Here is a 24,518-nt window from a genome sequence, read left to right on the forward strand (position 1 = left end):
TGGACCTGGGCAGGTGTTTGTAAATGTACTCAACTCAGTAGCCAGCACTCTTAAATCTGGACCCGTGTGGTTGTTTTGTTTATATGTTTGTGCAGCTTTATTATAAATAAGGTCAGGTTTCCAAACTCAAACGTTCTCTCTACAATAGCAGCAACAGCAACTGGTGGTGACCTCAACAGCATAACAGGGCATAGGCGGTGTTGTCAGGAGGCTTCATTAGATTGTCAGTGAATGCCATTTTTACTCTGCGTCAATATCATCAGACCCTGATCTTAAAGGCGTTTTCTGAATTTTAGACAGTATAGCATGCCTTCTTCACTGTTTGGCATGGCCCAGGCAAACTAGTATTTACTCTCAGGACACAGTAATGCAGTGTTTTTTCTTCTTCTCCTGATTAGATAATAAGTAGTCTGCTGCAAACACCTGAGGGTAGGCTGAAATCTGGCCCACAGAGACGTCTCCATTGATCAGCCTCGCTGGTGCACTGCCGCTTTACATAAGTCTGAGGAATTTAATTCCGGCCAACAACGAGGTTGCAGCTCGAAGTTAATTACGCGAGAGGAGCAGTCATTACTCCTCAGCCTAGTGCTGATCTTCTCGATAGGGAACTGTTCCATGTGTTGCACATGCTGTCACGGCTAACCTGTTCATTTGGCTGGAAGGGCGCTTGTCAGCGCTAATGCTTTCCTAGCGTCGTCTTCTCATCTTCTCGTCTTGCGCGTCATCTTGCTCGTCTGCTCGTTCAACGAGATTGGTCATACAGCCAGTGCAGAAATAAATAAATAAAAAAGTGACAGCTCTTATATTTATTGCTCTTTCTCCAACAAACCAGATGAGCATTAGATTTATCTAAACGCTAGGTTGTCTTTTTTTTTTTTTTTTTCCTTTTTTTTCCTCTCTCTTATTTTTCGTATCTTGTATCCTGCGGCTGACTCATAAACGCAAGGCCTGAGAAAAAGCTGCTGCCGACAAAGATGCATTGTCTGGGGGGCAAGGCTGTAAATGGGTTCCAGTGAATGGCTACCTCTGTGATTCTCATCTTGACCGTAGTAGCCTGAGTGAGCACGGACTGGACAACTGGCATTCCTGCACCTGCTGTCGTTCTCCAGGAGAAAAAGAGAGAGAGAGAGACACCATCCTCGTGGCAGAAGCAGGCCGGGGGGGCTGACGGGGCGCCGGCCACGCACTCGACTCGGAGGAATTTCTAGGACGAAAGTGCCGGGAAGCAGAGGACAAATGTCATTCTAGATAGAGCTGTTTAAATCAGCCCCTGCCAGCCCTGAGGTGAAGCGTAGTCCCATTTGAGTTCCACTATAATGTCTCCTCATGCAGAGTACAGGATTAATCATGAACTGACAAGCCCGCTTGCTCCCGAGCCCGGCCAGAGTAGTAGACCTCTTGTAGGCATACGTGACCATCGTCAGCCACCAGGACTCAAGCAGGCCCCTCTGGTTATAATATAAGAGGCACGATATGAGAGGGGCACCATTAACTTTACAGACTGGGAGATAAAAATCCATCTCAACAGCCCGGCTGATTCGCAGCTTTTGAAGGATGACTATAGGATTCATAGTGCATTTCTTATCGCAGGCCCTCTGGGAAGGCTTGTTAATTGGCGCTTTATATAGCAGACACGCACGGTGGAGATGCTACAGGAAGAAAAAAATATTAAACATTCACAACGACAGTCTAAAGCCTTTAAATGGTCCATTCCTTTAGCTTGTTGCCAATACTGCATTGTTGTGATGGAAGTGCAACCAAGTCAGCTGATTCTTGCTACTGCTGCTGCTGTTCTTTTCACCACCGGGTGACTGAAACTTCACACTCCTCCCTTTAGAGGTTTTGGAGTGCTGGGAGCTATTTTTTCAAACTGCTTTGCTGCAAGCCAAAAGCCCTGCAGTAGATAGTTCTTATAATCGTAGACCATAGCTATGGTCACATTTGTTTGAACAAACATAATTAAGAAAAAAAAGGGAGAAGTGAATATATAAGAACTTATTTAAAGTATTACAGTAAAATTTTAAATATAGCATATCTGGTAATGCATTTCTATTAATTAAATACCATAAATCTATTTTTAATCTTACTAGTACATTTTAATATTACTATGCAATGAATTTTCCTCAACTTTTCATGTAGACACGTCTTTTTTTTATCAGTGCCAAAAACAAGGAGGATGCTGTCAGTCATATTTTAGTTGTTTTTTTTTTTTCTCTGGTCCTTTTTGCATCTTGAGAATTAATTCTGTCAGAATGTCAGAAATAAGTGTTGCGCTTAAACATCGTAATTTAGGTTAATTTCCAGAAAGATCACACAAGAGACTTTCCCATCATTAGTACACAGACAGTAATGGCTTGTAGTATTGGGCTCATCTGTACTGTATTTTCAGAAAGCTCTTATTGAAATGTCTATTGTACCCTTTTTAAAAATATATACAATATTTTAAATAGTCGGTTTTCTATTTAACCATAATAATCAAACAAAATTTTTCTTTTAATATTATTATAATATATTATTCTGGAACCAAAAATGTCTAACAGGTAACCTCCTTTTTTGTCAGAGCAACTCTTTACCTGAAAATAAATATTATTTTTTACTTAACTATTTATAATTATGGTTATAATTTAAAATGAGTTTATCACTGTATGTAAAATGTATTAATTTACTCAGTGGCAAATATTTATTTTTTGTATCAGTGTTGTGCAGAGAAAAATATAAATAAGATATAGTGTAGGGCAATGTGCTCATTGGACAAATCCATGCCAGAGTCCCAAATCACACACTTCTATACTCTATCACTTACTACATTAAATGTGCTTCTAATGGTGGTGCCCTTTTTTTAAAACATGCTATTTTGTGAATGTTTTCAACTGATGTAGCCATCTTTTCTGAATCTATGTCATTAATTGATTCTATTGATTCCTATATTTTTTATGCACCCATTATTGTGGGCTGTATTGAAGTAAACAGCAGAACCTAAAATTAGACGTGTCTCGGAGACTTGTTGTTCGGCGTCCTTGCCAAAATGCGATTCCTACAAAAGTAACATATATATTAAATTTATAAAGAATCAATAGTTTGATCCAGATGGCTCTTTTGGGTGCATTTATCAGAGAGGATTTATTTGTCACACCAGTAATTTCCTCACACAGCTCGTACTGTCCATAAGTCATTCTGATGTCAGTGTGTCAGACGTATTTTTGCTTGTCGTCTCTTTGTGCTTGTTGCTGATGGCGTTTTCATCAGTCATCACCCGGAGCTGATTAGCAGGGAGTCTGGCCTGAACTGGCAGCAGACAGCTCCAGAACTCACTGCCATCGTGCATGAGCTCGGCAGGGCCCTGGGCTGGCCGGCAAGCTTGGTCCGGCCCTCAACCTCCAGGCCGGCTGCTTTTAGCTGCATTTCCGCCTTTCTGTTTTTGTGTGTGTGTGTGTGTGTCCTGATAAGATCTCTCCGGAATGTTTCTCCCAGCTCCCAAGGTCCCCCAGTTGTGTGTCTGGTTACTTTAGTGCAATTAAGGGAGAGATGGAAACACGCTCGATAGCATCTGATAGAAACACTGCTTTGTTGCAAAATAGTGTGTATGTGTACTAGTGTCTACACGTGTGTGTGTGTGTGTGTGTGTGTGTGTGTGTGTGTGTGTGTGTGTGTGTGTGTCCAACGCACACACTGTAATTGTTGGCGAGACATAATAAAATTCATAGATTATGTCACCGAATGCATAGGGAACCTGGATTTCCTGTCTCTTCGTGTTTTGTGGGATGATGTTACACGTTTGTTTTTTTCCAATTGGACATGCTACCAGGCGGCCTGCATGTTTTCCCAGCATGGGAAGAATCCTAGGCCCCATCTAAGCAATTACCTTAGCTAAACCCATATTAGTCTTACAATTGGATAATCTTGTATGGCTTGAGCTTAATGCATTCTGTTTCTCCAAATGCTTTCTTGTCCTCAATAACATATAAGAAGCTACAGCACAGATGAGATGATGTCTTGGTTGGAAGGAGCAAGCTTACGGTCGTGTACACTGAGGCATTGTGGAAGCATTACGGCTCTCCTTTATGTTACATCATTGCGTTATCTTTTTTTGTGCAGACAAATAAACAAAGATAGCTTGGATGAAAGGTGTGAAAATTAAAACTGGGGTGGTAATAAATATTAATATCTAGCAGTATATTGATTATTATAATTATTATATTTATATTATTATTATATTATTATTATAATAATTATAATATTAATTATTAGTTTAAATGTAGACATTGGTGTCAGGAGTGATTTAATTCAGTTATGTTCACTGAACATTTTTTTGTTCCGATTTTTTTTAAGAATAGTGTTTCTATAGTATGCCACTTTCCCTAAAATTTGATTTAAACAGTATCACAAGATATTGATTTGCTTACAGTATCGCAATATTTTGCGATTGTATTGAATTGTTACATCTGTATCCATGTGATTTGTGTTTTGTATTGTATCCTGTAAGTTCTTAAACCATTGCACAGCCCTGGTACCGTCTATATTGATCATTTATTTTATATACGCTCATCTAATTTTATTTTTTTAAGAGAATTCTTTTTATTTCTGAACATTTCTTGCTTTCCGATTTTGGGTTGGCTTTAAAACCCTGTCTGAATTGATTCCTATTTTCAGTCAGGCACGCTGTCATCCCCTGTATCTGCCTGTGATACCCAGACTTGAGTCAGATTGTGGTGAATTGCGCTGAATGGCGGGGGGCTATCACAAATAAGCAAGCACGACTCCAGATCCGAGCTGAGGAGAGAGAGGAGGGGTAGGAACAGCGGTAGCAGGAGCAGGAGGAACTGGGAGAAAGGGAAGAAGGAGAGAAGGGGAGAGATTCTTGGGTTTGTGGCTCAGTTGTGGTGGGTGGCAGAAGACGACAGTGTTACCGGTAATCCATTTACATTTGGAATGATTCCTCTGCAATGCTCACACTTTGATTCTTGGATAGATTCATGGTCCATTGAAGGGAGGTCGTTTCCCCTGAATGGAGGTCACTTACGTGACTACACTGTTTAAAAAGCGTTCCGGAGCCCCAGCCTAATCCGTATTGCATGTATAGTACTGTAGTACATGCGAAACGCCGCAGAATGTGCCAGCTGATATCTGTAGTGGTCAATCTATTCAGCACACCAGACATATCTGTATCTAGTTCAGCTTTACAGCTGTGGCCTGGGCCTGGAAGCTTTAACAGCTGTCTGTGGGTAGTTCCAGGAGTTCCCATTCCCAAAAGGAATGGCAGTGTGTTGATTGTATATTGAAATGTAAGGCTATGGTATTAAAAGAAGCCTACTAAGGGATGAATAGAGAAGAATAGATTTCTCTATAGAATCTCCTCTAAATTGCTAATGCTTCGCATATTCTGGAAGGCAATCGGCGGTGTGGCAATGAATGGCCTTCTCTCCAGCAGTTCTCCCTCCAACAATTGCTCCCAGAACTAGGCCAGCAGGCCCAGTCTTGGTTGCCCCATGCAGTAATCCAATGCGGGACCGTTTGCATCTCAATTACACTGATGGCAGCATTGGTTAACACATGTTAATGAAGCTAACGATCCAGGCAGAAACACTGTGCCGGCTTCCTCCTCCACCCCCCTCCGTCTTGAGCCTAAAGACCTCAGAGAAAGAGATCACCACACACAATGAAACTGGATCTCCCTGAAAGACTAAAGTGGGCCTTTAGTGTCTGCTCCTGTAACCCAGTTTCTTTTACTATACTGAACTCCCATTTAACGCTCTTTGATTTGCATTGTTTAGACGAGCATTAAGAAAATTAGTGTCTGCAGACTCACTTTTCATGCTTGTGAGGGATGCGGCGGTTCAAACTTGGTCAAGTCTCAGCTGCAGGGACTTATGAGACTTTTTCTCAGAGGCGAATGAGTCAGAGTTAATACGGGAATTATGAATCAAATTTTTGCACCAATGGATTTAATCTCTGATCCACTTGGCTAAACAATCACATCTGGGCGCTAATTCACTTGAAATTATTCTCTGTGAAATTCTTGCAGCAGATTATGAGCATTGAGGAGAAAGAAGGTGGCATGGTGCAATTGTAGCGTGATAAAAGTGACGCAGCCTGAATTAAAAAGTATGTGGAAGATACAAACTAATCCCATCAAGTTAAATTGGATTGTAAACTATACCAAAAGCTGCACAAATGCTGAAACACACCAGACACAGGAGAAGTATATCAAACTGTAAAACTTAGAACAGGAAGAAACTCCATTGCCAGGCTTGCCTTACTTACAATTGGATATGTTTTCCCATAGAAAAGCTATAGAAACTACAGGCTAAACCTGAGTCAAAAAGACACTTCACCTTAGACATCATTGTCATGATAAACAGTACAGGATGTGCTGCATGTGAGAAAAGCTACCCTGCTAACAGCCTCCCTCTCTCCCACCCCCACATTGAATTGAGCTGACCCCCCTTTTGTATTTCTGTGATTTCATTCCTCAGTTAACATCTGAAAGAACATAAAACTTTGGCATTTCTTAATCATTTCAGTCATTGGTCAGAAGGAAAAAGTCAATGGTTAATATTCTTAAATTATTTTCTAAGATGACAAAATGCCCAAAAAACATATTTTGATAAAAGAATGGTACAATAAATATGGTATTACCATTTGGTTTAGTGCTGCTTTGAAGGGGCAGTTATATGCAATACTTAGAATTGTCCTAAACCCAGATGCACTGATGAATTAGAGCATGGTCTTGGTACTAGGCCAACACTGCTTACATACAGTATACTTATTTTGTATGCCAAATATGATTTAGCTTTTTTATTTATTTTATTAAAAAGCTACTTGAACATAAATTTAAGTAGAAACTATAATTTACACCCAATTTAAAGACAGGTACTTCAAGTGACTAGTATTTGGATTGTATCAAGATAAGATTTTAACTGGCAGAGTTGCTTGCCTGTTAAGTAGCCTACAATTTTAGCATACAACGTCTCCCAAGCCAGCTAGCTAACATTTTGCAATACCCTGACTTTTTCCCTTACTTTTGGGTTGTCAGTGGTAGTCAGCTGCATCACAGATTACAGGAATATGTAGATTAGCTTGTTGTGTGGGAATAATTTTAGGTGTTTTGGTTGTACAGTGAAGTTTAGGTTGCTGAATGATGTTTGTGGCTTTTAAATGAGTTCTTGGTGTGTTTATGCTTATGTTTGTGTGTGGCTTGGCCTGATTCAGATATAATCCTGATGCTTAAAGTGACAGTATGTACGTTTTTGGTAAGAATGGGTTATTGCACTAAACATCCTAAAAGTATTTTTTAAACGTGCACTGTGGTGCCCTGTTCTTTCACAGCAGATGAATTGGGCAATTTTAGCGATAATTGTTGCGCTCTGGTTTGTCTTGTCAGCTTTCTTCAGTTATAATTCTGGATTTAGATGGTTTAAACTTGTGTGAATATTCAGATTAAGACTTAAGTTTTCTGTTCTGCCATGGTTGCAGTAGATCTTGTATCAGCACCATTAGCTATAGCCAGAAAAAGGTCCTGGGACCTACCAGACAGGAACAGTACTACTTTCGATTTAAAAGAAAAAATCTTAAGGACTTTTGCTTTAATAGGAATAAAGTGACCAGACATCCAAACAGCTTTTTTAAGCATTGAAACCTTTAAATATTGAACTGCATAATGATAGAAAAGTTTCTTTCAGGTTTTATAGACTAAAACAAGCCGTAAGGACTGTGTGCTCTCAATCACATCAAAACACAGAACATCTAAAGACCTCTTACATAAAGCTCTCAAGCGGTTACACCGTAATCATTTAGACATTGAGCAAATAAACCTGAAGTCCTGCGCAGACAGCATCTACATCCAGCAGTGATTAGGAGAATATAGAGAAGATGGATAGACAGAGCTTTCTGACGGCTTCTGTTGTTGTTTATTAGCATCGTGAAAGTTTGTGCATGCAAGAGTTTTGAAGCCGGGAGCTAACGGCCTCCGAGTTTGGTCGGCGCCTTTGAAAAAGGTCAATATGGTATCGTCTGATTTAGCAAGCGGCATTAACTGCTGGTTGTGTTGTCAGGAGAGATTTAGACCTGACAACTGATTTCTCTCCGGGAGCAGACTACACCCTTTCCCTTTGTCTCCAGATTTTCAAATGATTTGCTGTCGAGTGCATGCTCTCCATCTCACACCGAGACATCACAGCTTCTTTTGTTCACGTCTGAAAAAACTCATTAAAGATGGCCAAAAAAAAATCAAGGAAAGAAATCAAAATCTGTTGGTTTGTTGTATGCATGCGGCAGAAAAACACTTGAGAATAAATCTGGGACTTCCTACTTTAACCTGCAATTAATCTGCAGGCTGTTAATTTTGAATTTAGTGACTTAAGCCAGAACCCTTGTGATCATTGTTCACATGATCTTGTTCCTTTAAAAGCCCTAGGTGGGGATTGCACAGAGCTAACAAACAGCAGCAGCAGCAGCAGCAGCAACATTTCCCTAAACACCCATCAACCTTCTATTTATTGCTCGCACCACCTCCGTCCCGAATGTCGCCTCTTTCTTTTCATAAAGCATATTCCCTTTTTTATGTTTTGTGTTGCCTCCTTCTGTCTTAAAAAATTAATCGTCCTGTTGAATAATGCCTCACGATGATGCTGAATAATTGATGATCGGATGCTTAATAGAGGGACAGAGGCTTTTCTCCGGCACAGCTGCTCATTCTTGTCTGTGGCATTCTGAGAGGCATTACGTGTCTGCCCACTGGAGCAATTAATTTTCGAGCATCCATAGTTTGCTCACTTGCTTAATGTGTGTACTGTGTGTGTGTAACATGCATGCACACATACAAACCCACACAGCCAGGTGTTTGTTTTTTGTGTTATTTTAGGACGGAAAAGTCGTGACTTTGCAGAAAAAAAACAGAAACCTAGAAGAGCTGTGCATTTCATTTTTCTTTATTATTAATTTACTTTATTATTAAACAGTTTTTCAGTCATTAATGTTAAATGGATAGCACATTTTTTTAAAATCCTAATTCAGTTGAACAACCAACCACAACATTTGGCCATTTTGACTGTTTACATTTATAAATGTAAGTGAACTGTAGCTCTCTGCACTGTGATCAAAGCAGTCCCTGAAACAGCACACATGCCTATATTTGAATGCATTGACTAATGTGTATAGATTAAAGAGTGTTCACACTCAAATATTGCACAAATCAGATACCTATACAGTCTACCTATCCAAAACCACATATAAAAGTGTCTGATAAATCTGAAAAAAAAAAATCTTATCTGCATCACATTAAGGGAAAAAAAATCTAATTTAAATCGCCCATTTCTGGTAATAAAACAGTTCACACACAGCACAGAACTGAATCCAGTTTTTCAGGACTAATTAAGCATGTAGATGGACAGTATTCCAAACATCTAAGAACATCCTAACATGACCTAATGTGATGATCATGATATTGCTTAGTCCCACTTTTGAGGCGTTAAATTCATAAAGTTCAAGGGAAAATATAGCAGTATTACAAAAGTATCTCCTGCTTTGAACTTTAAAAAGCTAACTTCAGCTACCGAACACCTCTTGGCTGATCTAGGTGAAGTGATAGATCATGTTTCTCATTTTTCACCGAACGATTCCTTAAAGGTAGATCTGGGCAAAATTATAATACTGTGCTTTATAGAGACAAATTACACTAATTTATCTTGCATTATGTGAGGTATTCTGGGCCTATTGTCAGCACTTGCGTACTTGTAGAACTTTCTCTAACTGCATGTTTCATTATGAAGAAGGTATTTCACTGGATTTAGTGCTTTTACTTTTTTTACTGTATTTTTAAAGCTGCAGCACTGAATCTTTTTTGACCATTGCAACTCAACTGTTCTTAAATTCCAAAAAATAAATATTTTAATACATCAGATATTTAAGTTTCATACAGGTACTTTGACACACTTGACGTACTGCATGTTTGAAAAGAGGACGCAGAGGTCTACGACTCTTGTTATTATGGAGACTAGAGAGAAATAAGTGTGTAAAGTGGAGAGGGAGCGGAGTGCAAGAGTGGAGAGTTAAATGCAAATGCATCAGGACAGATGAACTCCAAATGACAGATGAGACCGTGTCTGAGGACACGCACACACACGCACACACCCTCATGCATATACACACAGACAGACACACACTCATTTCCAGTCGTGCTTTTGCTCCACTTTGACAGCAACAGCGCTTTCATTGCTTTAGAGTGAATTAAAAATTGATGCATTTTGTTGAAATTGAGATGATGAGGCTTCGGAGAGAGAGCACCAACCCACCCCACCCCCTCAGCACTGCTGCTGCAGATTTCTTCTCTTTTTGGTCCTGACATCTCCTGACCCTTCACTTGGGGTTCGCTCTTATCACGTTACAAAAGCGCTCCAGAATCGTGCAGAATGCAGAGATGCAGAGATACAGAGATGCAAAGGAAGGGTAAAGTAACATCTCTTCGCGCAGTGGTGGAAGTAGAACGTTCCGCCTATCTATCGGCACAAATTGAAGGAGAACCGTAGAGTGTCAAGGACTCCTTTTACGCTGATTGACAGGTACTATCTGCGTGAGATACCTATATAATGGTGGTCCTTAGAGTTTTTTTTCCTCTGCCCTTCTTATTTATCTAGCTGTATTAATGTCAACCCATTAACGCCAGAGCTGAGGAGTGCTCGGCAAAGCCACCATTAAATGGCTGTGGCGGGATCCTCCTTATCGTCTGCAACCTGAAAGGAGGAATTTGACGCTATCAGTTAATGGAAATGACATTTCCAAATTTCATTTGGAGATAATCCACTTCTCGTCCACTAAAACATCAAAATTACTGTTAACAATATGTGAAGGCTGTATTAAAACTTAGTTACCCTCGCAAATCGGGCCCATTATAATCCCCACTGAGAGACAGGTATAGCCACCTTGCCGTTTTAATAGGATTTTCCTGGTGTTACTCTGGTGATTACTGGGCTGTGCATGTCCTTTATCTGTGAAAATAGAAAGGTGTATATCAAAATAAGGGGAAATGAGGAGTCTTAAATATTTCAGCATTTCTGAAAGCCGTATATAGATATATATAGTAAGTAGTGTATCGCGTCATATTTTCGGAATCTTGAACCAAAGTGAAAGTGGTAATGCCGATTCCGGGCCTTAGAGAGCTGGGATATTTCTAGAGTGTGTATTAAATGCATTTAATATGCATTTTAAACATATTGTGCAGTGAAAATATTAGAAGAAATATGAAAATTACTTCATGCTGGATTTATTAGGAAATACTTCTCGTCTTCCACTTCTTAAATTTGTATTTTAGCCCCAGTGGCAGAGAGGAGGAGGAGGAGGATGATGATGATGATTGCAGCTTAATACAAATGTTATCATCGGGTTTATCATTCACAATAAAGAGGCTTGATTATTGATTATTCTAATTGATGTGTAAAACTGCATGTCTATTTATAGAAACGAGGGAGGAGTAGAAGGAGGTAGAGAAGGGTGACAAATAGAATGCGAAAAGAGAAACTCAGTGAAGAGAAATGATTACCTTCCTCTGTAACCTCTGAAGCGCAGTCTACATTTTCAAGTCTGTTTGAGTTTAGAGCTCTTCATGCATGTCGATTATAGATCATAGCAAATGAGGGACAAGTGGATAAACATTCTATGATATGGGTGTAGGATGCACTCTTGTGCTTTGTGTCTCTCTCCGCTCTTTAACTGTGTTAACACTGAAATTAAAGTGTGTATTTCAGTAACGTCCTGCAGATTACTTTATTTTTGCGAAGCTGGATCCCAGAGTCATGGCTTTGTTCTGTGCCATTATGTTCAGACCAGCAGGGACTGCTGACGAAGTTGATGAATGGAGGGGGCAGTAAAATTGATAGATTTTTAGCTTGGGCCATTAGTAAAACATCTTACATCAAAGGGAAGCTTAATTGTGCAAGTGTGACATTAGAATGATACATTAAGTTAATTACTCTTAAAAATTAAGCCATAGTTTGTTTGTGTGGAGCGTTTTCTCATTGGGTTTTGGGTTAAAACATTTATAAATGTTGTTGAACTCTGATCTGATGTGTTAATCCCACCCTACCTCCCCTCCCCACTAATAAAAAAATGCACACCTTAATCCAACATGTAGGGTCCTATTTAACCTGCTTTATTGTTTTCACAAGTTGCAGTTGATTATTTATATATTTATTTATTTTTGGCCGCATGTTTGTGTTTATATCTGAATGATACATTTCCCTACTAAGTAGTCCTGAAAATTAAGCCGTAGTTTGTTTGTGTGAAGTGTTCAGGGATTTAAGCTCATGGGCTTTTGAGTGGTAACATTAGCAGTAATGGTTAACAGTAATGCTCTGATATGTGCTAACCCCACCCCCAACTCCTCTCCCTACCAACCAGAAAAGCTTTTTTATTTTATTTTCCAGCATAGAAAATGTAAAACAGATCTAATGAGATCCTGTATTACACAATACAGGATCTCATGATATCGGTTTCACATTTTATATGCTTTCTATTTTTTTTTACCCTCATTGTTTGGTTTTCCTAGCACATTTGTTGTAATATCTGAAAGATAATCGAATTGAATATATTTCTTGAATATTTTTCTTCTATATGTTAACCTCCACCAGTCCCCCAAAATACACAAAAAAGACTAATTTTGAGCCCTTTGGAAATCAAATTAATTTTTTTTTCTGATTTTCTTAAATGATGAGAAATGCATAAGTTCATTAGTCGTGAACATTAAGCCATGATTTTTTTTTTCCTTCTTTTTTGGATCTTCTTTCCCCATTCATAACTTTTTGTTTTGTCACATTTTGTCTTTCCATTTGAATGATGCATTACTTAAGTTAATTAGTCTGATATGAGTTCACCTAACCCAAAAAAAAAAGCATGTCCTACTTCAGTATAAAGCAGTCTGTCATGTAGGGCCTTATGAATTCCATCTTATTTGGCTGTGAATTCCCTTTTTTGTTTTCTTTTATTTCTGTTTTCATTATATTTTTCCCATATTTTTGTCTTTATATCTAAAATCCATTTGAACTCTTAGTTCCGTAATTCTCAATTTCGTCCATGTTCTCCGCATCATAGGGCATTGGTAATGGCACAGGGACCTCTCTAATTGACCGCCCCCCCAGTTCAGCAGCACTCAGATGCAGCACTGAGGGTTAGTCATACCACCATGTGTTGAGCTACATCAGCTGGCCCATGCGAGGTCATTGATTGATTTTCCTCTCCGATATCTGGCTCAGTGGGACACTAATGTCATCTGATCACTGACCCAATAATCCAACCACTGGAGGTAAAAACCAGCCTGATTTATGCTGTCTCCTGTGTGGAGAAGGTTTTTCCTCGGGTAATGTAGCTGTGAATCCGAAAGATTATTTAGCTTGGAACAGAGCAACTGAGGATGTCAGCAAGGTATGATGTTCTTGGTTCTCAGAGTGATCGAAGGCAAGCGTCACTCTGATAATCTTTGAGTGTGTGCCCCAAACTCCTCCTTCTCTTTACGTTTGAGTGGGTTTTTTTTTTTTTTTTTACAGTTCAGCGTGCATCTTTTCTTAACTTCTTCTGTTTTATACACTTGTCATATTCTCGACCAATCAATAACACAGCTCATTCTTTTAGTTCATTGAAAGCTTGGGGGTTAATTCAGAGGTCAAGCAAGACTTGCAAGCTGTCAATCTTGCATTGTAAACTCTTCAACCTCCCATCTGTGCCCCCCACTCCTGTTGTCCCCCAGCCTATTATTCAATGCCTCGTTGCCCTGAATGGCCTGCCTCTTCCTTTATCCTCTGGTGGCCCACCCTCGCCCGAGTGAGAGAGTGAGTCGCTCAAAAGAATGCCACATTCTTTCACATCTGGGCCTTGTTTCCCCATTGTGGCATTAACATTTCAAACTGTCCTTTCAACTGTGATTTTAATGCCTCCTTTCTTTCCCAGCAACCCCTGCTTTTGTACAGGAGTAACAAATGATCTTTAGCGGATCCCCTCATTTGTCATTTTCACGTGTTTGATGATGATAAACCTGTCTGCAGCCTTCTTCTTCTGCTTCTTCTTTAGCTTCTTCTGCTGCGGATGCTGCTGCTTCGTCTTTTTCATTTTTTCTTCTTCTTCTTCTTCTTCTGGCTTTTAAAGAGCAGCTGCATGGATGTGCACAGCTGTTTGGCAGCCTCTGGCTCCCGTGCCCCTCTGGCTTTCTATCTTTCATAGTACTTAAACATCTGCTTGTGCCGCTTTTATATATACGAAGCCGACACAACTGTCATATCGCAACATGCGAATTAAAATCTCTCCACACGTCGGAGCACTCTTGTACGAGGATATGCTAACACCAGACTTCAAAGGCCCCGGTCCTTTTGTACGCGCAAGTTAGCCGTTATAATTTAGCGTGATTCGACAAAACGTACACAAACGCAATAGCAAGCCTCCCCGCTGCGCTCGGGCTGGGGGTTCGATCGGCGCCGTTTCGTTTGAAGCACTTAACAGGTGTTGATCGGCGGGTCTTCGCCGCAGCTTAGGAAGATAAGGTCTCCAGCTGAGAAGAGAGACCTTGGTGCGTTTAATGAGGAGAGTGGGAGTCAGGCAGACCGCCTTCGTCTGCGCCTTCGGTGCCTCAGACTGATCAGCATGTTAACCGCTCACAGCGTGACACAAAGATATGAAGGTAGCGAGCTGTTGTCGTTGATTTAGCCCAACACCCATCTGCCTGCACAGGGGATCAGCCCTCACCCTTAATATATTTATTTTCCCTCTGCAAATTATCCCGCCAGCATGAAGGCCAGTCTGAGGAGGGGTTTTATTAACCCTTTTAAGATGTAGGTTTATTGCTAATTTTTCAGTGGAACATCACAGTGTGTAATTTGTTAACTGTTCTATTGGCAGGACTGATATAACAGAAGGGGTGAAATATAGGAAATGATATTTGAACCAACCCCACATTTTATGCATCCAGACCTAAACCTTAATGCATCTAAATCAATAGTTTCTGTAGCTTTTTTTTTTTAAAAGAAAGGCATGCAAGTGATAAAAACAAATGATTTGAAAATAATTTGATTATATGATTGATTACATTTACAGTTAAATATTTTATAATTTCTTTTTTTATGTCTAACAAGTCACAGTATGCTTTTCTGAGTATGGATCGTAAGTAATAAAACATTTAATTTATATAAAGCTTATTTAATACCCAAGGACTCTTACAATCAATCAGTCAAGTGGTTATGTGTACAAGCACACCAGAATAGGAAAAAAAATACAAAAAATAAAGGAGTAAGGACAAAAAAACTAAAGGACAATGAGGAGCCCTTTCTTTTCTATCCAGAAACAGTAAAATAAATATTGATTAATTAGCTATTGAAGTTTTTAAGTGTGTGATTGTTGCTCAGCTGATAATTTAACCAATCTTAAAATCTGGTCATATTATATGATACATATTTTGCAAGTTGTGGCAGCTTCGCAAGAGGACACATAGATGCTTTAGTTTCTCAATCAACTGCTAGAAGGCAGTATGGACCTCACTCATGGCTGCAGAACCCCATTAAAGCCGGAGTAGAAATATGTACTTTTTTTTTTTCTTTTCCCATATTTGACTGCAAGCAGGGGTAAAGCCTTATACTCTCAAAAGGTGTATCTGGTTAGTAGTTATATAACTCAGCCCATTGCAGTAGTTATAGGACACAGCAGACCTTTCAAACACCACTAAGAAGACTCTGAGCTCTGCAGTCCAGTTCTGATTAGGAATTTAAGCATTTTAAATGTGGTTGATTTCTTAAAAGAAAAATGTCTTAAGACAATACAGAACATTACAGAAGCTCTGATCAATGATGCATTACTATCTTTGCTTAAAAAGGTTAATGTGGCCTTCAGCTCTGTACCTGTTTGATATCTGCAATCAGCTTGTGAAGCTGAAAGATGATTGATTAGTATATCTCTAATTGTAGCGTAACAGATAATGGCATCTCTTTCTCTTTAACAACCTGCTCAGGTTTGATTCCCTGCTCAGGCAAGCTCATCATGCTCCACAACTCCTAACACCACATTCCACCTCCTTGCGTTACACGTTTCCAATATAAGAAGCTGTAGATAAGAGCATCAGCCAACTGTACATCCTGTAAATGGCGTAAACGAAAGCGGAAGTATGAACCTCCTTATAGGTTCTTAGAGTTTGTGGGTTCAAGGTAAGAAAAAGTTTCTTGCTGCCAGAAACCTTGAGAACATCTTTAACAGAACCCTGGAGTTTCAAGGCACCCTTGCCGCTCTTGACATGTACAGTCAAGGTCTGAGAGGTTTTGTGCTTTTCATGATGCATTCAAGCAGCTGAAGCACTAATGACAGTGCAACAGCGCACAGTATCTGCTCATACCTTCCTGGATTCTTCTCAACTTAAAGAATTTGCAGCATTTCTTAGCTAAAAGCAATGTTACCTTGATTAATATGCTATTGGTACTGAGCTCATTTTCTTCCAGCATTTCTGAAGAATCTCAACAACTCCTGCATATTTTCAATAGCAGGAAATTAACAAAATGAAACCAACACTGTACAGGCTCACTGCCCTGCTTATGAAATGAATGTGTTTAAAGTTATAAAGCTATCATAAAACTTTAAACCTTTTAATAAACAAAACTTCAGACTCTGTTATATTGTTTTGTGGTGTGCCTTATATTTGGGTAGTTCACTCTTGACTAGTGAAAACATCTTTCCCATTTGCTCCTGGGACCATCTGTTTGCATCTGTTTTGGATAACTTTATGCCTGCTCTTCTGGTGTAAAAATTCAAGCAGTTCAGCTTGGTTTGATGGCTTGGGATCATCCATCTTCTGCTTGATTATATTCCTGAGGTTTTAAATTTGGTAAAATCAAAGAAACCATCATTTTTAAATGGCCTCTTTTTTCCCCCAGAGCTGGTTAAAAAAAAAAGAAAAGATTTTAAAGCCAGGTTTTAAAAAGAAAAATGAGTTAAAGTTCAGATTCAAGGACACTGTTTGAGTAATGTCAACTTTTTAAATACAGTAAGTCCAGTTCATTTGATTTACATAAAAATTGCATTGTTTGCGCTCAGTTCAGTGTGTATTAAAGCTTATATGGTTAAATGCGAAAGGTTTCTTTAATTAAGTAAATTTTGTTTCTTTTTGTTTTCCTCCCACAGACGTGTGTATAGTTAATATTTATATCTGAATCATACATGATGAATAGGATGGACATGCTTCAGTGTGTCTTAAACAGAAAGCACAAAGGGGTGTGTGCATGTGTGCAGTCTTTTAATGGGCTCCTAAGTGACTTGTTACTGGAGTGACTGGGCTCCCCAGTGAGGGGTGTGAGAACGGTTTATGAGCGGGGAGCAACGGAGCAGGCGGGAGGTGTAAACATGCGGACGGAGGAAAACAGTTAAGAAGAGAGAGATACATGCCTGAGTAGCTTCAGTCGGGGGCCTTGCCGCTTAGCGGCCGCTCTGCTTGATGGATGTAGGGCCGTCTGTTTTGGTGAATGGCAGGAGGACGGCGGCGGGCAGGAGAGGTGTGAAGAGGTATGGATGAACAGAGCATGAAGGATGGCTACTGTTTACGTTGAGTTACATTAGCCATTGGCTTAGTTGCTTTCTTGTTGCACATTGGAGATGTGTTAAATTTGTCAGGCCAGTCAGCTGTTCACACAGAGGGGTGAAACCTCTGAGCTTTTAGCCATGTGAGTTTACCCTGCTGGACTTTTCATCTTCAGAATTATGCTTAGTTGTTTGTAGGGTGTGTGGATTTTGCAGCAAATTTTAGTTAAAAAAAGATAAAATATTGCAAACAGTTTGGCATATTACTATATATGGCTCTGGATACATTTGAGACCACTTCAGTTTCTGATTTAGTTTCTCTGATTTTGCTATTTATAGATATATGTTTGACTAAAATGAACATTGTTGTTTTATTCTATAAACCACAGACAACATTTCTCCCAAAATCCAAATAAACGTCATTTAGAGCATTTAAATGCACAAAATGAGAAATGGCAGAAATAGCAAAAAGAGATGCAGAGCATTCAGACCTCAAATAATGCAAAGAAAACAAGTTCATATTCATACATTTTTAAGAGTCAGTATTTGGTGAAATAACCCTGGTTTTTAATCACAGTTTTCATGCATCATCTTGGCATGTTCTCCTCCACTAGTCTTACATACTGCTTTTGGATAACTTTATGCCAATAATGCCAAAGATTTAAGCAGTTCAGCTTGGTTCAATGGTTGTGATCATCCATCTTCCTCTTGATTATAGTCCAGAGGTTTTTAATTTGGTAAAATCAAAGAAACTCATCATTTTTAAATGGCCTCTATTTTTTTTTATCCAGAGCGGTTTTCGTAGAATAAAAGCACACAATAATACACATATAATTGTTACTTTGTATCCAATCAGAACAGTAGGATCTGATGTACATCAGTTGGAATGCGTTGATCTGATTGGACATCAGTCCTGATATTAAAAGATTTGCTGGATTGGGTAATTTTTTTTTTTACAATGTTAGTAATGCTATATTTAAGTCAGTCCTGTTGCTTTAAGTATTTCCCAAATGGTGAGGTATATGGAATATTAATTCTCATTAATGGGGATCGGATGATGCAGAAAATGTATGTATGGTATTGGAAATGACAAACAGAATGTTTACATGTAAACTCAAAATTAAATAATTTTCTCATACCCTTTGTAAAATATAGATTTTTTAAGGCCCTAAAGGTGTATCCCCAGCACTGACGTTTCACTGCTCTTGCTATTTCAGGTGCATATCCCAATGATGAGCATCTTTGAGAGCGGATCTCATGGACTGTTGTGACTGCAGTGACTTCCGGACAAACATGAGGAGAGTGTCCAAGCCAAGCACAATGGCCTGCTCAGCATGGAGCCTCCCAACCCTCTGCTGCCTGATGTTTGCTTTGGCTGCTATACAATGCACTGAAGGTAAGAACCTACTCAATCATATTGAATCCCTCATTTGGACATAGGTAAACAAGGCAGAGAATTCCTGCAGTGAAGGCGGAAGGGTTGTTTTTGTCAGGGCAAAGCAATGACCCTTGCTATATTTAAGGGTAAAATGGACAATTGCAGATATAGATTTAGCTTAACTCTTGAAATCTTGAACGAACAAAAACTTTTTGGAAAGTTCAGAACTCTACCTGTTCTGAAATGTGGCTTCATTAGCATTGAACGTGCACTGCTTTTCAATTTCTCAATTAAATTCAAAGTACGATCGAATATCTGACTCATCTACTTGTTTGAGTTATCTCATGTTCCTATATTTGCTCAGATGTCCTCTCCTAACTATAAGGCTAAGACCAACAACTGTTCATTATAAACAATATCCCCAAGTAAACATGCTTCATTACACTCCGCCCTGGCTGTAATATCTTTTTAATGCATTTTATAATTGAATTAAATGGGTTACTGCTATAGCCATAAATGGCTGGAAGTTTTGTGCTTCTGCGGAAGCTTGGAAAGATTAATTGCTTCAGGGTTATCCCCCCTCCCCAATGGATCCCTAGAAACGTTGCATATCATCTTTCTTATTTAATTTTTGCCAGGCTGACTGCTGTCTGTACACTTGAATGTAATTTATTTGCATTCATGGCTTTCCTTTCAGGCTAAGATTTTTCACCTTGTGAAAGCAATGAGTCTGACTCCTTTCAGTGTCTGAAAAAAGGCTGCAGATTAATAGCATTTTGTTAAGTTAAGGTCAGTTAAGCATGTTTAGCTTTCATGAATTGCTTTATATTGGGGCTGCACAGTATATTGTTTTAGTATGTGCAATAGTAAGGTTGGGCAAGGTAATTAAAGCCATTTCCATGTCATATCCAACAGAAGCAGATTTTATCTTAAGAGTTCATTATTAAGACTATTAACGTCTGGAGAAATCTGTTTAAAATCCCTGCATTTTTAAATGTTACAATATATAATATCTGTTTTTTTTTATATTGTGCACCTTTTATCACAATATGTATCGCAGAACAATAGAGCATCGCAATGTCTTGAAAGTTTTGAATATTGTGAATGGCAGGAGGAATATTGAATATTACCAACCAATTTTTTCCCAGTATTGTGCAGCCCTATATATAATGTGCATACTGACATTCCAGTATCTTGCAGGCTACAGCTGAGGGCTAATCTTGAATCTTGAACAAAAATCATACAGCATTCCAACAGTATATCTGATGAGTGTTTTAAAGTGACAGACTTACTGTTTTATTAAATAATTTAATAAGGAACGATCGCCTGAGTCATTTGAATATAAATTCCAGTTCATGATTTCTCCTCGCCCTGCTGTTGAAAAATGTCACCTTTTGTAAAATGACGTGAAGTCTCTAATTGCAAGCTAGGATTTCTGAAAAGAACCTCCAGAGCCTTAGAAGGGTCCTTTAAATGGGAGCTCTGATTCTGACAGGTTCTTTTCCTCTTTACTTGAAGATTTCGATTGAAATTAGGTGTCTATCTCGCTGCCTCTTGAAAGAAGGTCCTGCTGAATACGTGGTGATTAACGGTTGAACATGTCAGAGGGAGTACAGTAGCAAATCCCAACTCTCTCTCTCTCTTTCTCTCTCCCTCTCTCTTTCAGTCTCTTTATACGTTGGATTCTCCTATACTTATAAATGAAACTCTGCTCATACAGAATTAGAGAGTAACTTCCTGCTCTGGGTTGGATTGACAGTCACGCCTATATCTGCTCAGGTGTCGGGTATATATTTTATGAAAGGACGAGGCGAGGAAAATCATGCTTTCAAATCCTGCGTCGCCTCATCGTGTGCATTTTGTCCTCCCCTTGGGTTTAGTCTGGAACATGGGAATATTCCTGCTGGGGAGGCAAAACAAAATGATAAAATCAGGCTCTGGCTGGGTTTTTTTCCCCCCGTCCTCTACCCATCACTCCTTCTGAATGCATATTTAGTACAGTCATTACAGATTGCGCCGCATTGCTCGGGGGAGTCAAGTTGCAATTTGGGGCCTACTGTGAAAACAAATCGGCGTGTGAAGTTAAACGTGTGTGGGCAAGCCTACAACTTAACTTAAAAGCCCTGTCTTCCTCTGACATGCCGTAAAATCGTGTTTGCGTGGTAATGCTCGTTAATGAAGTGCTTTTGCAATATATGTCACTGAACAATAGGATATTGCAGTGTCAGTTTTTTTCCAGTATTGTGCAGCTCTACTTGCAGTGTATCTCAGAGAAAATAAAAAAAAATATTGCAGTGTCAATTTATTCCCAGTATTGTGCAGCTTGGATCACAATATATCCCACAGAACAACAAAATATCCCAATGTCCGTTTATATTCCAATGTTGTGCAGTTGTAATGACAATATATCCCACAGAACAACAAAAACACACATTGCAATATTTGTTTATTTCAATATCATGCAGAGCGAATCACTATATTTCCATAGCAGCAAAATATCACAATGTCAGTTTTTGCCAGTATCATGCAGTTCAAATTGCGGTGTATATATATTGTGGAACAAACAATAATCGCAGTGTCAGTTTTTTTATTTATTTTATTATTATTTTTTTTATATTGTACAGCCCAAGTTGCAGTATATATCACAAAGCAACTTTTTTTTGATCTTGTGAATCTCTAATCTTTGTATATATAGCAGGACAATGGAATATTGCAATGTTTTCTTTTGTTTGTTTTTTTTCCTGTGTGGGCGGGGGTTGGTCAAGTTGCAATTTGGGCTCTACTGTGTAAACAGATCGTTGTGTGAAGTTAAACGTGTGTGGGCAAGCCTACAACTTAAAAGCCTCATCTTCCTCTGACATACTGTAAAATCTGGTCTGTGTGGTAATGCTCGTTAATGAAGTGCCCCACGTTCCTGTCGTTTCTGGGAAATCTTCTCTCCGAGACCAATCAGCATAAACGTAACGTAAACCCGGTGACTTAAAGTCCGTAATGAAGTTAAGTGAATAGTCTGGAGTCCTGTCCTGTCTGCCTTTCAGCCAGACTTAAGAGCTAAGGCAGCACGCCTTTATTAAACACACAGACACAGCACACTCCTTTTGTTCTGTCCTTCACAGTAAACAGCCTCTGTGGGCTCCTTTGCTTTTTTTTTTCCTCCTCCTTTCCTTTAGCTTTTCTTTTTGTTTTCCACCCCGTGTCACACAGGGATTTTGTATCGGGCCGAAGGATCTGACTTCCCATAGTGCTAAGCTGCCGCTGGGTCAATACGCCATCGGTCCTCGATGCAGCTCAGGTCTTTCATCAACAGTCACTCCTCCTTGATAAGGCTGATAAGAGGACAATGGGACGAAGAGCAGAGCACAGCGGAGCAGAGCAGGCCTCTGGCAAAGGTGCGACCGTGGCCACAAGCCCCCACCCAGCAGAGCGCTTCAAATCCTCATTAGGATTTGCCGTTTAGTGTGGGGGGGATTTAATGGATTAAGGTCCATCACAGCTGGCTCTTGGTTTGTGTTTGTCATGCAAAAAAATAAAAAGAGATGGGAGGAAAAAAAAAAAATCAAACGAGGCCCATCACTGCTACTTATAACTTAGGGATGTTTGTCTGAGACCGTATCCCTCGTGAGACTACGATGATACTGCCTATCGATTTGGTCTGTATTAATGATTTGTCTATTTTCAGAACGTGCTGAGTAGGGACTTGGAAGTCGGCGCTGGGAGGCCTCGGCCAAACAGGTTTATGGATATAGAAACAAATGGGTATCAGTGGAAACTGGCGGAAACTACTGTAACCTAGCCAAGACTAATTTGCATTTTATGGTTTCTTGGCAGCTGCTCCAGCAGTGGTTGATGCTGAGTATGGGGTGGATTAAGGGTAGAATTAACAGTTTTTTTTTTTTTTTTTAAGAAAGATTTTAGTTTCGCTGTTGTGTTCATTTTGTAGTGTTTACTAGTCAGTGTGGTCTGGAGAGGTTAAGTGACTAGGCCAATCATGATAACTATTTTTGTTTCCGTAAATATTGTGCTAAATGATTCTAGTTGCCTTTGCCTTTTTCTTTTTTAACCACTGATATGTTAACAATATAATAAGATAAGAAATAAGAATATTTAAACATTGGAATTAGAAAACAAAACAATACCCTCCAGAAGTAAAATATAAAGAAATAAACCCATTTTTTTTATATAACTTATTTGGCATACTGGCTCGATCACGCTCCTCTCGTATTGGGGTTTATGAATCACGTTGTGACTTCTTTGGATTTTGTGCTCTCAGTAGTGTTTGCTAGTTCTGTTGTGTTTTGATACTCACTGCACTGAGCTAAGTGATAGACTTTCACTGTGTATACTTATTTAACACATTTTAAGTTTTCTTTTGGGCATTTGACAAGCCAGAACCCTTCTGGAACCTTTTACTTTATTGGTTCACAGGGGACACGTGTTTCATGGTAAAATCGGTTTAAAAAAGTGTATTTGTCTTGCATTGGAATACAAGCTACCAATGTAGACTATATATGGTTTAAACAAACAGTGTGAAAGACAACAGCAGCAGTAAAAAAAAAACAAAAAAAAAACAATGGCAAAACTGTTGGTCACTGCATTGTAGCATCTTATTACATCATAAATTCTCACATAGACCTAGTACCTCCCTGCTGAAATATATATGCAAGCAAACATATTGAGTAGTATCAAGGTCAACAAAAATAATCAAGGTCATATATATATATATATATATTGTCTGTTAAAAACATAACAAAATTATCATGACTACGGTTTAGGTATAAGAACTCCGAAAATGTGTCTATTTATAAAAAAAAAATACCCAGTGTAATTAATTGGATAAAGAGTTTAATGACTCACAGCAGGGTTAGAATGAGGACACTCTCTCATTTCCTGGATGGAAACTGAACTGAAGTGATTTTGATGTTTTAGTCATCTACCCATATGTCTCCTTCCTACCCTGGCCTCTTTTGTGTTTTTTTTTTTTTGTATCTATCTTCTGTCTTTTATGCTTTGTCTTGTCTTGTTCCTGCTCGGGCCGGTTCGTGGCCATCTAACAAGCGTATCCCAAGTGATCAGCACAACAGTGTAGGATAGCAGCAGACCACACCATCAGTAAGTCTATGGAGAACAAGAAGATTTGTCTTATCTGCCTCCCATTTCGCCACAGACGACATCCCAACAGAAGTGAGCCATGAAACCTTTATTGTTTTGTTTTGCTTTTCACATACCATGCAGGCTAACTGTAATGTGGCCATAAAAGGCCCGGTTGGCAGAATGTGTGCTCTGTGAGAGAATTTCATCTCAAAGATGAATTTCCACCATGATAAGAATCTTCGTTCCTCCTTTGTTTAGACCTTTGTTTTGTTTATTTTTTCAGTCTTACAAAGATAGACTCGACTAGTCTGAATGCAGGCAGGCAGTCAGGCAGCTACACCGTGCAGTAGCTGTGTGTTTTCTGTGTAACTTTGAAGGAAACCTAACAGATCTGATCAGTTCCCCCAGTCTGAAGACTGAGGCCTTTAGGGGGGCTTGGCTTTGTGTAGAACTGAGAGCCACAGTTGTGTTCCACGGCTAAGCAAAAGCCAGAAATAGTATTGAAGGTATTGACTTTTGG

At 39.2% G+C, this 24,518-nt stretch overlaps 1 protein-coding gene across 46 annotated transcripts in view; it reads left to right on the plus strand.

Moving 5' to 3' along the window:
- adgrl2a (adhesion G protein-coupled receptor L2a) overlaps positions 1 to 24,518 on the plus strand; it is a 134,420-nt gene that overhangs the window by 12,405 nt on the left and 97,497 nt on the right. For 45 of the 46 annotated variants that reach the window (XR_007424743.1, XM_007233161.4, XM_049465339.1 and 42 more), the window contains exon 2: positions 18,747 to 18,925. Coding sequence is in view for 45 of the 46 variants with exons in the window: in XM_007233161.4 (XP_007233223.3) it covers positions 18,787 to 18,925 (139 nt within the window). In the remaining variant the exon portion in view is untranslated. Of the gene's footprint in view, positions 1 to 17,425; positions 17,515 to 18,746; positions 18,926 to 24,518 lie in introns of those variants that run through there. The other variant, XM_049465338.1, reaches the window with a different exon arrangement.

This window comes from Astyanax mexicanus, chromosome 16 (genome assembly GCF_023375975.1).
Source record: "Astyanax mexicanus isolate ESR-SI-001 chromosome 16, AstMex3_surface, whole genome shotgun sequence".
Classification (NCBI taxonomy): domain Eukaryota; kingdom Metazoa; phylum Chordata; class Actinopteri; order Characiformes; family Acestrorhamphidae; genus Astyanax; species Astyanax mexicanus.